Source organism: Pelodiscus sinensis, chromosome 4, assembly GCF_052426305.1.
Source record: "Pelodiscus sinensis isolate ZL-2025 chromosome 4, ASM5242630v1, whole genome shotgun sequence".
Taxonomy (NCBI): Eukaryota; Metazoa; Chordata; order Testudines; family Trionychidae; genus Pelodiscus; species Pelodiscus sinensis.
This window is the reverse complement of record NC_143055.1, coordinates 44,142,890-44,158,080: the sequence shown is the minus strand read 5'-3', so window position 1 is coordinate 44,158,080 and position 15,191 is coordinate 44,142,890. Positions and strand designations below refer to the sequence as shown.

The window sequence follows — 15,191 nt, the reverse complement described above, 5'->3', positions numbered from 1 at the left end:
GTGATTAACCAATGGAACAAACTACCAAGGCAGGTGATGGATTCTGTCTCTCTTGAGGTCTTCTGATCAAGGATGGATGCCTTTCTGGAAGATATGCTTCAGCCAAACTCAAGTTATATAGCTCCATACAGGGACAACTCAGTGAAATGTGATGATCTGTGATACACAAGAGGTTAGATTAAATTATCTCATGACCCCATCTATCCTTAATATCTATGCACCAATGACCCTCAAAATCCAAAAGCAACTATTCTTTTAATTGATCTAGAGGAAAACTCCATCGCTTTCAGTAATAATAGAAGTTAGCATTTCTATTCTCTTTTTTGAAGCAAGACTCTCTCAAGTAGATAGTCTCTTCAATGTTATCATTCTACTTATATACAGAATGAAACTTCATAAACAGCTTTTCTTGTACATGGTAGTTTTCCTATGTTTATTAGAGAAACACGGTGGGTGAGGTAATATCTTTTATTGGACAAACTTCTGTTGGTGAAAGAGATAAAATTGTTTTATCTACATATCAGATTTAGTTCTGCAAGTCCACAGAGAGTTGGAAGTTCTTAGTTTACAAGCACTGCTCCAAATGCTTAATAATCCTTATCTATAGTTTGCTATAAAATTATTTAACACCTAATTGACCATGAGTAGAGTGGTACACTGATAGCAAGGATTCCAACTAGGGACCATGAAAATGGGGGATCTTGTTCAGTGGGATCACTTATTTTCTGATCAGTAGTAGCCCCTTTTTAGTTAGGAGATCAGCTCCATGAGATCTTGAGGATCCTGGTGACAACTGGTCTCTGAGGTATCCTTCCCTTCTGTGGCAAAAACTATCCACTCTACCACTTATACCAATAAAACTCATGTTGCTGGGATGGTGGTGGGGAGAGGAATGAACTGTGAGCAACATAAGTTATACCAGCTTTTTCGATTGACAACTGCTACCACTGCTGCTTGGAGTGATTTAATTATGTCAATAAATAAAAATATATGGAGATATACTTATTTCATAGAACTGGAAGGGACCTTGAAAGGTCATTGAGTCCAGTCTCTGCCTTCACAGCAGGACCAAGTACCATCCCTGACAGATTTACCCCAGATCCCTAAGTGGTCCCCTCAAGGATTGAGCTCACAATCCTGGGTTTAGCAGGCTTATGCTCAAGCCACTGAGCTATCCCTCTCCTCTTCACTAGAAGACCTCTTTTCTGCTGGTATAGAATGGCTACATGAGCACTCTTATAGCAGTGCAGCTGCATCAGTACAGACGAGCTACAGTAAGTCTCATGTAGACATAGCCCAAGTAACATTACTAGTAGCAGCATTTGCTTAGGTTACATGCGTATACTCATCTCAGAGTGGACTTTTGCGCAGAAAAGAGCTGCATAGTTCATGTGATATTGAATCACTGCCTTCCTCCTTTTGGATTCTCTCATACGAGGGGAAGATTTGAAGGAAACTAAATTCATGGAGTTTCCTCAGCAGGTATTCACCACATGCAAGAGAGCATATTTTGCTATTTAATTTTTAGGGTTTGTATTTAACAGTCTTAGCCTATTCTTGAACCTAAATTGCTGCAAAGAGCCAGATTACTGTCATGTTAACAACAGTTAATTAATGTCCTCTTTTTCCCCTCCCTTTCTTTATTTAGGTTTCATCACACTTTGAATGATTTTGACATAATGACAGCTGAAGATTCCACTGCTAGGATGAGTAACGACTCTTCCAACATGTCTACAACCAAAGTTCCTGAGGGTGTAGCTGGTGCACCCAACGAGGCTGCCCTGTTGGCACTCATGGAGCGTACTGGATATACCATGATTCAAGAGAATGGGCAACGCAAGTACGGCGGACCTCCACCTGGCTGGGAGGGGTTGCACCCGCCTCGTGGCTGCGAAGTCTTTGTTGGTAAAATTCCACGTGATGTGTACGAAGATGAGCTAGTGCCTGTGTTTGAGTCTGTAGGACGTATCTATGAAATGCGCTTGATGATGGACTTTGATGGGAAAAACCGTGGCTATGCTTTTGTTATGTACACACACAAACACGAAGCCAAACGTGCTGTGAGAGAACTGAACAACTATGAAATCCGTCCTGGTAGGCTTCTAGGGGTTTGTTGCAGCGTGGATAACTGTAGGCTGTTCATTGGAGGTATACCCAAGATGAAGAAGAGAGAGGAAATACTAGAAGAGATCTCTAAGGTGACAGAGGGTGTACTAGATGTCATTGTGTATGCAAGTGCAGCAGACAAGATGAAAAATAGAGGCTTTGCCTTTGTGGAGTATGAAAGCCATCGAGCGGCCGCCATGGCAAGGAGAAAGCTGATGCCTGGGAGAATCCAACTGTGGGGCCACCAAATTGCTGTTGACTGGGCAGAACCAGAAATAGATGTTGATGAAGATGTAATGGAGACTGTTAAAATCCTATATGTGAGGAATTTAATGATTGAAACCACAGAGGATACAATTAAAAAAATCTTTGGACAGTTTAACCCTGGCTGCGTAGAACGGGTTAAAAAAATACGTGATTATGCCTTTGTGCACTTTACAAGCAGGGAAGATGCAGTGCAGGCCATGAACAACCTCAATGGCACTGAAATTGAAGGCTCATGCCTGGAAGTTACCTTAGCCAAACCAGTAGACAAGGAGCAGTATACTCGTTATCAGAAAGCAGCTAAAGGAGGAGCAACAACAACAACAGAAGTAACTCAGCAACCCAGCTATGTTTACTCTTGCGATCCGTACACACTAGCATATTATGGGTATCCATACAATGCTCTGATCGGTCCCAACCGAGATTACTTTGTGAAAGGTTAGTGAGCACATCTGAACATGATCTAGTTAGCGAGCATTATTGCTAGCTTTGCTTTAAAGGATGGAGAGGGGACCATGAAGTCATCTTAAATAGATTATACCTGACACATTTTAAATTTTTTCTTAACGTACCTTTGCAACACAGTTCATCCTAATTATACTCATCTTACTTTAATGTATTAATACTAATATATTGAGGACATTTTTCTATAGACAATCCCTTTCTAATATATACACAGATGTAAAGTAAGTGAGTGTGTGTACCTGAGCTTTATTTATCAGAACACAGGACTTTGAAAACTTTATCCATAAACTCTCTGCCTCAGTTACAGAATCTGTAAAAAACTGATCATACTTGTAAACTCCTTTTTGAAAAGCTTGGAGATCTGTGGATGAAAGATGCTATAAAAGTTAGACATAGTTCTCTTATATGGAATTGAATTTAGTTATCAAATTTGGCATATTAAAAATTAACCTAAAAATTAATCATCCAGCAAAAATTAAACTCCAACAATTATAACTGACATTTGTAATTACAAGTGATATTGTTCTGTCATTACAAATTGGATGTCTGAATAACCAACGAACCAACTTGCCTTAAAGATACAGCTATATCACCGGACCAAAAGTACCATAGTGGCATTTGTGAAAGTGCTTATATAAATTTAGGCAATACTTTTGGAAAATTTAGTATAAAATTTTTTAACAAACTCCAGAAAATACCAAAAGTCTGAACTGTATTAGTAAAATCTAGTCATGCAAGGAATAGTACTACAAACAGCAGAATGTGCATTGTCTGATTATGCAGTTCTTGACCCAAGCAAGATTCCCTTTGCTTTCAAGAACGTAGTCATTCAAATTAAGATACTCTGACTTCAGCAACCATATTACTATACAAATGCCCATGTGTGGGGTGTTAAGCTTTCCCCCATTCTGTTACTGTATGTTATTCATTCTCATTTTTGTTATGTTGTTATTATAAGCAGGCAGCATAAGAGGCAGAGGGCGAGGTGCAGCTGGCAACAGAGCCCCTGGTCCCAGAGGCTCTTATCTGGGGGGATATTCTGCAGGCCGTGGAATATATAGCAGATACCACGAAGGGAAAGGAAAACAGCAAGAAAAAGGATTTGAGCTTGTATCCAATTTGGAGTTGTCTGCTGTCAATCCAGTTGCCATTAAACCCGGTGCAGGTTAGTATAATGGACAAACCTGTTGGGAGGTGGCTGGGGAAAATAAAGAGGCTGTTCTTTGAACCGGGCTTGAACTTTTTAGATGCAGATTGGTTTGGGTAAATTAACAGCCTCACTCAACCAGCTGTGACCAGTAACTCCAGATTCTTCCTGCTGAGTTTGGCCAACCATTCTATTCAAATCTGGCACTCACCATCCTCTCTAGAAATGTGAGGGTTGAAATGCATTCTCCAGCACCACTCGCTGAAGGTTACTAGCTATAATCACTTGTGTGGGCTCCACAGGCCAAGGGAACAAGATATTCCCAAACCTAGTTATCCTCCTGCAACCTTCAATTTAGGATTATGGTAGAGCAGGAAGGAGGTGACTTGATCACAGTGTTCAAGTAATTTCTGGCTGGCAGATAGCCCCTTATGTGCTGTTACTAGCCAGCAATCTTTTGCCTTGAGGCTATTCTAAGTTACTCTGGGACAAGTGGAGAATGAGCCTGAGGACCAGCAACTAGTTCCTTTCCACAACCCCCTTAGCAAAAGCCTGTGTGCAATTAAGAATCTAGCCCTTTGTGTTTACTGGAGAATATGATAGTGGCTAGAATAAAGTTGTTAAGGTCTCTAAACCATATTTGAATAGACTTCTGTTTGGAATAAATAGTATGAAGTAGAATCTACTTCAGGTGATTAGGGTAAGCCACTGAAAAAAAGTGATCATGCCCTCTCTCTACAGTGTAATCATAATTGTAACAGACATACTACTAATAAAACACCACTGATGTTTCAGTAAAGATGCACTTGATTGTAATTGTAACATTATAAAATACTCTAATAACAATCAATTACAAATAAGTGGAAATCACTTTTAAGATAAGCACTTATCTTAAATACAATTTTAAAAAATCAACACTCCTAAAGGAAGATCTCAACATGCCATCTTAATAGTTTAATGATGTAGTTTGAGAAAAGAGCTTAGTTTCTGCATGACAAAAGGTAGATGATTTTCAAAAACAAAGTGTGTTTTCAAAGAAAAAAAAATGAGCTAATTTAACCTATATCCTCAGACTGCTTGGCCAAGATGTCAGTTCTCAGTGAGAGAGCATTCCCACTCTGAATACATCTTAGGAGTTTCAGGTATTTCTAGAAACTATTTGAAAGGTGATTTTGACATACACACTATATTCTTACCTGGTACATATGTATTTATAGTATCTGTCTAATTTATTAGCACTCCAAAGATAGGCCAGAGGCAGAATCTTGAGTTTATGTATTTTCAAATTAGATCCAAACCTGCCAATAGTACCAGTTCCAGATCCTATTCTGAATTGGAAAGGGCTTATATCTGATCCCTGTTCACATGTGGCCAAAATCTTATAAAAAAGAGGGGTTCTTGTGAGTTCTTTTAGTCAAAATGATGGAAAACAGAACTGCTGAGCTCTCAAGATTTCTGCCAATTAGATTCTTGCAAGATTTCAACACCACCAAAACTAAACCTGATCTATTGCTTAAAGCTATTTCAGATCCCAACTCAAACATCACCTCCACAGGTATCTATAAGCTCATTCTTGAAAGATTAATCAATCAAAAGCTGACTGTACATTTTAAAAAACACATGTGATTGCTGGAGATTTTCAGCAGGACAAGTTTGTTTTCTAAGCAACGCAGCCGAATGCCATTCGGAAAGGTATACAAACTCACAGCCATTGCATGTATAACCCTCACCATCCTAGCTCTTTCCCCTTGTTCTTCTATTTATTCCGAATTACCCGCTTTTTGACATAAGAAAGACTTAAGAGGTATTTTAAATTAAATAAATAAGTGGAGATAAAAGTCAAGCAGAAAGATGTGATGAAATACATGCAGTCAAGTCAAGCCAGAAAAATATACCATAGTAAGTAATTATAGTGCACAGAAGGCCAAAGTGACGCCTATAGGCCAACTGCTACCCACAGTTACAAAATACAAATTGCACTCTTCTTTCAATACAGCAGTTATGTCTATGGAAACTTTGGGTCCCAGTATGCAATACTCCCACCTTGATTTCAGAGGCAGTAACTGAGATCAAAATGGAGCACTGCATACTCAAACTTATCCTCTCTTTAGGCCTCTAGATGAAGACAATTGTAAGCTGAACAGATTGGAGTAACCTTCAAGTTTCCTGGCAAATTTTCAGTGTAATTCTCTTTAGGATAGAGTGCTGCTTTAAAAGCCCATTGAGGTAAAAGTGTTTGAAAAGTATGCAATACATACAGAACTGTAGTGCTGAGTCCATGAGCACACCTTAAAGTATTTATTGTAATTTATAAATGAACTGAGAAGCACTCCTAAGACCTTTTACGTTGTATATCACAGTGATGAACATGGTGTAAATTGGAGATATAACTCCAATATGTTTTTGTGTCTGTGGTCTATTCTAGTGGCAATCCCTGCTATTGGTGCCCAGTACTCCATGTTTCAGGCAGCTCCCACAGCCAAGATGATGGAAGATGGCAAAATCCATGCAGTGGAACATATGCTTAATCCCATTGCTGTCCAGCAAGATCCAGCTAGTGCGGCGGCAGCGGCAGCAGCAGCAGCAGCAGCTGTTATACCTGCAGTTTCAACCCCTCCACCTTTTCAGGTAAATTCAGTACATAATTCTAGCTAAGATTAGCTTGGTACATTGAAATCCTGGCCTCTTGCCAGGCCACAGTTTTAAGGGGCGATTTTTTAGCTTAATAACTAAACAAACAGCCCTACCTTGACAACTGTCTCACACTACACTAAATCACTTAGCCCCAAACCGGCAAACTAGGAGTAACATTACCTATTGCAGATTAGCTAAATCTCAAAAGGGCATGTGCTTCTTATAAGCATAACAAGCACTTTGGAAACAAGTTGTGAGATTTCAGAAGATGAACAGTGGCAAGGGGAAATATAAATAATACTTTGCACTTCAGTAGCACTTTCTACACAAGAATCTCTGTGTAGACGATTCTTCTACACAGCATGAGTGAATTTAGTCTCACAACAGGCAATGTTACACACAGACTTGAGGCCCAGTGATTTGCTCTGGGTCACAACAAGGAACAGAACCTAGGAATTTGATATGCCTCTAAGGGCACATCTAGACTATGTTTTTATTTCGAAAGAGGATATGCAAATTCTGTGGGAATTTGCATATTTTCTTCCAATCACATTTTCAAAGAGGATCATTTGAAAGTGAAAGTAGTCTGCAGGCCTTTTTGGGGGGGGGGGAACCCCTTTTTTGAAAAACCGCGTAAGCCTCTTTTTTTTTTTTTTTTTTAAGGAAGAGCGTGTTTTTGGTTTTTTTTTTTTTAAAAAAAGGGGGTCCCCCCCCCAAAAACCGCATTCAGACTACTTTCACTTTTGAAAGATCCTCTTTCAAAAATGCGATCGGAAGAAGATATGCAAATTTACACGGAAATAAAAACGTAGTCTAGACGTGCCCCAATAGCTTGATTTGTCTGGGAGAACTAATGCTTCCTGCACCAGCAAGGGCAGTGGCACCATAGTGGGGAATGTACTCTTAGGTGAAAGCAGGTGGTGATACCACTGCTGCCTATAGCAAAAGAAAACAGGTTCAGCTTACCTTTGGAGTATCACATAAGCCCTGCTGGCAAAAAAACTACCTAGGAGATGATTATCTATTCACGTACGAGGTGCTAGATACTTTACAGACATCCAAGAAGGGACAATTCCTGCCTGGAGTAAGGAAAAGAAGAAATGTGGACAGAATTTAAGGAAACCAGAAAGAAGGCCATTTGTATTAAAGTCAGTTAGATTTATCTTTAAGAGGGATGTAAATATGGATAGAGATCTTGAACCATGCATAAGAGCCATATGGAAGAGGGCACAAAAGTGACTGTGCAGGCAGTTGAAAGTGAGCAGACAAGGCTGGCAACACACATTGCACAGAGGAGTGAGGGACAACAAAAAGTTTGACAAAAGGGGATAGGAAGGAGCAGTATTTCTGAGAGCGGAGACAAGAAATTTAAATGTAATAGTAGCTGAGGAATCAGAGAGATTCAAAGACAGAAGTGACATCCTCCTCATACTCTAGCTCCCTCCATTCATAGTTGGCCCTGCCTATTTTCTGGCCTGTGCTGGTTCCAGAACCCCCTGGAACAGCAGGTGATGCACATGGCTTCTTTGACCTACTTTCCCCCAAGGGAGCCGACGGTCTCGCTGGGCCCATGGGCAAGGTGGTGAGGGTGGCTTTGGACTCCTGGAAGGGGCAGGACCTAGGGCAGCAGAGGCAGGGGCAGCCAGACCTCAGCACCGTCTGGACTGTGCCACGCTGCGGGGGACATCTGAGGCAATTTAAAAGACCGAAAACTCTGGCTGCTGCCACAGTATTGCCTTGCTCCGGGACAGTTGCCCCCTTTGCCCCGTTCGCCCCCTCCCCCCCATCCCCATCAGCAGGCCTGCCTTCCCCCTATCACCCATGGCATACTGTCTTCACCCTTACAGGCCATCAATCTTGGCCCTGCCAACAGAATCAAATCCATAATTTCGTAACTCCCACTCCTATGCCTTTTTCAACATTAAAAAACTGAAGTAAATCCTATAATGTGTGAAATAATTATGTTCAGACCAGTAGATTAAATTGCTAGTTGCTGGATGAAGTCTATGAGTTGGAATATTAAATACAGTACCAATTTTTTTGTTCCTAGGGTCGCCCCTTAACTCCAGTGTACACCATGGCGCCAAATATACAGAGAATTCCTGCTGCAGGGATTTATGGTGCAAGTTATGTTCCGTTTGCAGCTCCTGCTGCAACAACAGCAACTATAGCCACACTACAGAAGAATGCAGCAGCAGCTGCAGCAGCAGCAGCTGCTTATGGAGGATATGCCGGCTATATACCTCAGGCATTTCCTACTGCAACAATCCAGGTTCCAATACATGACGTCTACCAGACATACTGAGCCTGTCAAACATTGGGGGGAGGAGGAAGAGGCGGGAAGGGAGGGACAAACACTGAAGGAACACTTTACTATTTATGAAGAAAGAACCTACTGCAAAAGAATATGTTTGGACTCAGTAAACTGAAACAAAATCTGAAAGTGAAGAATGTTATCAAATATTATGTTTGAAATATTTTATATATGTGAAGTTTTCACTAATTTTTTAGGATATTTTTAAAATTTAACAAACCCGTATTCATACATTTCTAAAGACCTATGTGCATTAAGCCCATTGCCTATACAAATTCATATACAGTAATGGGTTGCATAAGGGGTTTTTTGGTTGGGGTGGGGTTTTTTAGCAATTATATTTTCAATATATTTGTGGTATGAAGGTTATTTTTAGTAACTTCTGCACTCCAGAGAATTCTATTTTGTAGTGCCTTTAATAATATATCAACTATATATTAAAAAGCGCATCTGAGCAGCTAGGAAAAGTATAAACAATATATTTTGAAGAATATTTTCAATATTTAAAGAATACATACAATAGATTTGTTTGTTCTTGTTTAAAACAACAAGTATCTTATTTAAAAAGTTATACTGGAAAGTGCAATTTGAAAATGAGCAAGACCTCTGCATTTTGTGCTGGCATTAGTACAGTTTGTTTATCACTATCTAAAATCACAGACAACAAACATCAATATTAAAAAAAACACCTCCTCCTAAAACAAACCTCTTTAAAGCATGATTAAGTTAATCATTTTAGCCAAAAAAAGAGGTTGCTGCATTTTCCATAATATCTGGCTTTTATATTTATTCAAGTTACTTCTAGCTCAGTCTCTGATCATATGCACAGAGTATCTAATATTTCATGAGAGGTATCTTGACTTAGATCTTCTTCCAGTATAAAACCTAGTCTCTTTTTAAATGCTCCTTATTTTATTCTTTTTAAGTGTTAAGTTGTAGTGACAGAGAATGTATGATGTTTTAGACAGAGCCAAATGTGTTTTTGTCAGCAGGAAGTACTGCATTATTTACCAATAGCTTCATCATGTTTCATGCAAAATTTCTAAGGTACTAGGGGTGTTAGTGATATTATGCTTAATAAAATGGGGCTAGCCTCCTTCTCATTCTCCCTTCACACCTAATTCCATGCACATCAGGGAAGGCAGAGACTAAGACCCCTATGAATTTAAGAAATAGTTTGTAAATATCTTCTAATATACATTTTAAAGTCATTTTATGTTGCTAATTTACATGGTATGTGGTTTGCCACAAAACAAAAAAAAACATTTTATTTCAATGTTATTAAAAAGTGTGTTTTATTAAGAAGTAAATATATTATTGCAGTGTTTTGTGGCCTGTTTAAAGGCTTTTATTTAGTAATGCAGTGAATGTAAAATACAGTAAAATGGCAAATAGCTCACTCACTTTATGAAGTGCATCAGCTTTGCCCAGATAACTCTAATGAGTTATGCAATAGGTTAGTGAATACACAATTTTTATTTCTTTTTTGTTTTAAGAACCAACTGTAGGTCTATTCAATAATGGTATGTTTTATCCACTGACAACAGTTTCAGATCATATTTACCTAAATTAAGTGACCACCTGCTATGTATTTTCTAATCTTAAATTGGGCCACTCTTTTTTACTTAGTAACACGCTATTACATTTAATGCTATTTAACTATTAAAAGAGCTGTGAGGAAGTTAACCATTAAATCAGACTCTGTCCCTAGTGCTCCTTCCCAGGAGAGTTTTATCACATGTTCCAGCCTTTCCAAAAATGAACCTAGACCTTAGCACAAAGGTCCAACTCCATTAGAGTGTTATCCAAGGGCTTGACTGCATGGAATGGGCAGCCTTCAAGCCCAGCTCTCTTGGGGATTGGTGGAGAATAGAAGCCCCAGCCTAGAGGAAGTGGGAAATGGTTCCCACCTCTGCTGCCTTTGGCTAAGTCATCTCACGATGAGCAGTAGCCACAGATAAGAACAAACAAGAGTAAATGCTACTTCATGCAGCTTCAACTCCTGACTGGATTGCTGCATAAAAACCCATTGAGTCAGCAGATGATGCAATGCAATACAAGTTGATACCCTACTTCACTCCCATCACAGCCCCTCCACCAAAACCTTAGCAAACTCCAGCAGTGGAGAGATGGTGGAAGAGACAATGATGGAACCATCATTCTCTTTTCCCCATTTCTGTGCTCTCCAACAGGGATCTACCCAGATTCAAGTCTCCTCTGCTTGCAGAAGCAAAAGGCATGATCCAGTCCCAGGTCTTTAGGTTAAACAGCAACTAAAGTTCTTACTGTATTTTACATATTTCTGTATAGTATGTGCAACAAAAATAAAGATGGAGATGATATCTTAACATGGCAGACACCAGAATACTTTAAAAATGAATAGCCTTGATGCCTGTGGCTCTTCATTAGCTCAGGGGCTAGCAGCTCCAATGACAAGATCGGGGCCAAAAGTTGGTAGTATAGTTAGGTATCTCTGAGCCTCCCACTTGTGGTCTATCCTTATGCTGGTTTCTCAACCACTTCACATACACTACTGAGGTAAGTTATAACTTGAAATGTGAACATTTTTAGGTTTAAGAACAAACTATACAAAGAAATATATATATATATGTGTGCGCCTTATTTCAGAAGTGCTAGTATTTTGGGTGTTTTGCTATATCTTTATTCTTTGTATTGTTTAAAACTTTTGAGTTTTAGTTCTTGCTCCATTTATGGTACGTTCCTAGAATGTAGTAAATAAAGCATTCTTTAAAAACAAAGATTGTTATTTCATTTTAAAATTCTGCTTGCCAGGTTTATTCACTGAGAAAAAGCTGTTGCATGTGATGCATTCTCCCCAGTTATTTGCAACAAAAGTGGGGCAAATGGGTGAACTGAGTAGAATCTATTGCTAAAGTACATTGAAACAAGAGGCTTTTGCCAAAGTAGCTAGCATCAGAGAAGGAGGAATGGAGCACATACTGCTTTTAGCAGAGAAAGGGGAGATGTGCTACTCTATTGCTCTCCCTTATTTTAATCTCTGAGCAGAACATATGAACTATGGACCCCAGTTCAACTCCCTCTGTAGGTAATAGGAGTCTTTCCACTGATTTCAATGGGATTTGGATTGGGCCATATAATTTTTTCATCTCTTTGTTAAATACTCTCTCTGGACACAGGTGGAGCTGAGTTGGATAAGTCACTTTAGTTTTACTTGTGGATAAATGAAAATTATCACACAATTTGGTGTGCCGACTGGCAGCCTGGGCAATGAAAGGCGATTTGTAGGAGAACTTTGAAAGTGAAATATATGAACAGACTGGCATAGGGAATCTTACCTATTACATGCATTTACTTATACCTATCTTAGTTCAAGTTTATCTGTCCTTCATTTGTGTGTTCTCTTTTCATTTGCACTAAATTTGTGCACAGACATTTAAAGAAAAAAAAGATAATGATCTTTCATAGAAGTCCCTTCTCTGTATGTCTTCTCAATCGTAAGGGCTATGTCTACACTACGTCTGCGTCTAGACTGGCAAGTTTCTTTAGCTGTCTACACTGGCTGTTTAGCTGTCTAAACTTACCAGCTGTATACACTAGCTGCTTGATTTTGTGCAAAAGTACTGACGTTCTACTGTCCAAAATCAGTGCTTCTTACGCAAATGCTTTGATGTTCCCCTTCGGGCAAAAGCCCTTTTCTGGAAATGTTTTTGCGCAAGAGGGCCAGCGCAGACAGCTAAAAACTGTTTTGCGCAAAAAAGCCCCGATGGCGAAAATGGCAATCGGGGCTTTCTTGCACAAAACCGCATCTAGATTGTCATGGACGCTTTTCCGCAAAAAGTGCTTTTGCGCAAAAGCGTCTGTGCCAATCTAGATGCTCTTTTTCATTAAAAGCATTTGTGGAAAATCATACCAGTCTAGACATAGCCTACGAGTTTTTTTGGCAGGAAATATGCTAATGAGGGACTCATTAGCATGAGTCACGACATCAGTAGCATATTTTCTATCGTTTATTTTTGCTCAAGGGGTTTTTGCGCAAAAAGAAGCAGTGTGGACATTAGGTTTTTTTGCACAAAAACCCCGTTTTGTGCAAGATCCGTATGCCTCTCCAGGATAGGCATAAGGATCTTGCGCAAAACGGAGGCCGGGGTTCCACAAAAACCCCTTGTGCAAAAAGAAACAGCAGAAAATATGCTACTGATGTCGCGACTCATCCTAATGAGCAGGGCTCGACAAACCATGGCAATATCCACTCGCTAGCCCGCACCATGCATGCGCCAGACCAGCACTGCGCATGTGTGCGCTGCCGGTGAATGGGGCAACCGGCAGAAATCTACTCGCCACAAACGAGTAGATACACGGATTTGTCAAGCCGTGCTAATGAGTCCCTCATTAGCATATTTTCTGCCAAAAAAAACTTGTAGTGTAGATGTAGCCATATAGTTTCCTTTTTAAAAATTAATTGTAATGGGTATAAAAGGCTGGCTGGCATGCCTGAGAGAGGCCTAATCTTTCCTCAAAGCAGGCAGTAGCAATACCAAACTTTCCCTATCGTCTTAACCTCCAAATACTTTTCAGTGTCAGATGATAGTTTAGGCTCTGTGCCAATTCAGTCTTTGCCTTATTCCCAAGACTGCCTTTGTAACATGGACACCTGCGTAGGAACTGGACTGAAGCCAACAACTCATTTCCCATAAATTTAAAAAAACCAAAACCCATGGCAACAACTTTTTGTCAGTATCAACCTGAGCCACTATTGAATCAGTTCTACAAATGAATAACCCGAAGGCTTATACCAGGGATTCTCAGCCTTTTTCTTTCTGAGCCCCTCCCCACTATATCCTATACAATTCTATGGCCCACCTGTGCCACTACTGTTTTTCTGTATATTTAATCGATTAAAAATCAGAATCAGCATTTGGATAATAAGGGCAATTGCCCAGGGGCCCTACAAAGCTAATTTTCTTGGGCTTTGGCTTTCAGCCTGGGCCCCAGCAAATCTAACACTGTCTATGCTCTCTGATTAATTTTGGTGAACCCCTGAATCCTGCTCATGGCCCTCCAGGGGGCCCTAGACCCCTGGTTGAGAACTTCTGTTCCACTGAGTCTTTTACTTGCAGAAGGCCCTATAAGGCTTTTCTGTCTCAGTGAAACCAAAGTAGTCTTGCTATCCCACAGTGTTTCAATTCTGCATGTGTCAGAATTCAGGCATGCTCCCTCCTCTACCCCAACAGAATTTACCTACATCTGTTTGGGTTACTGCACAGACTTTTAGATAATCCCTAGCGCATGTGTCTGTGTGCATGCGTGTCACCTGTAGCTAAATTTACTGAAGATACTAAAATTTGAGGAAAAGCACAGAGTGGGGAAACGGAACCAAACTGCAAAGTGACCTAGAGCAAGTAGAGCAATTAGAGCTACAGACAACCGGGAAGAATCAGCCCTGATAAATATGAAGTCTGACATCTAAAGAGAAGGACATCAACAGCATAAATGCATCACAAACAGTTACATCTATCATGTGAAAGCAAATGTTTTTATAAGTCACCCACCACTTATGATGGAATAATAGCTGATAACCTTTGCTTACATACTTTGGTGAGCAGTGCAACATAAGAATAAAAAAATAATCTTGAAAACAACTGTTAGAGGAACCCTCAAGTAGGTTTTTTTAGCCATATCTGTGGTAGGGCTGTGAATGGTAAACTGGTAGGGCCTGGAGCAGCTTCCCACCTGCCATGGGTAAGGGACTGCTCCAGTCCCACGGAGCCCACCGCAGCCAGGAGCTGCTCTGGTCAGCCCCCTTCACACCCGCTCCCCCTTCAATCAGTGAACCAGTTAAACATAATATTTAACCAGTAAACCAATGAAATGGGATTTTACATCCCAAATCTGTGGTAGGAATCTTTTTCTAAAAAATTCCCACTGCTGTTTACACCAGCTCAGCTTCACCTGTATTGGGGCATTAACCACTGCACACCAGCATTAGCAACCCTGCCAAGTCAAGTCTAGACAGTCCACCTGCTCCAGCAGTCATTTTCTGCCAGACAATTAAGCCTGCTCACAGCATGTCTAATCAATATGATGCTGAATCCTGGGTTTCAGAGCCAGAGAGCCATTCACACTGTAGATTAACAGATTATAAATTTAGAAAGGGACATTGTGATCTAGTGTAACCTCCTCCACAATGAAGGCCAAAGAGTTGCCCTGAATTAATTCCTGTTTGAACTAGGGATGTAAAAAGTTACCCAGTCAGCATGCTTACCTGGTAACCAGTTAACT

The 15,191-nt window shown here is 40.1% G+C and overlaps 1 protein-coding gene across 9 annotated transcripts in view; it reads left to right on the top strand.

The window, feature by feature from the left end:
• Nucleotides 1-11,689, top strand: part of RBM47 (RNA binding motif protein 47) — a 117,897-nt gene extending 106,208 nt beyond the window's left edge. For 7 of the 9 annotated variants that reach the window (XM_075930541.2, XM_006129493.5, XM_075930543.2 and 4 more), the window contains 4 exons: nt 1,649-2,808; nt 3,794-4,000; nt 6,408-6,610; nt 8,667-11,689. In XM_075930541.2, coding sequence (XP_075786656.1) covers nt 1,649-2,808; nt 3,794-4,000; nt 6,408-6,610; nt 8,667-8,921 — 1,825 coding nt within the window. In that variant the 3' untranslated portion in view covers nt 8,922-11,689. The remainder of the gene's footprint in view (nt 1-1,648; nt 2,809-3,793; nt 4,001-6,407; nt 6,611-8,666) is intronic. The other 2 variants (XM_075930538.2, XM_075930547.2) reach the window with 2 other exon arrangements.
• The last annotated feature ends 3,502 nt before the right edge of the window (nt 11,690-15,191 follow it).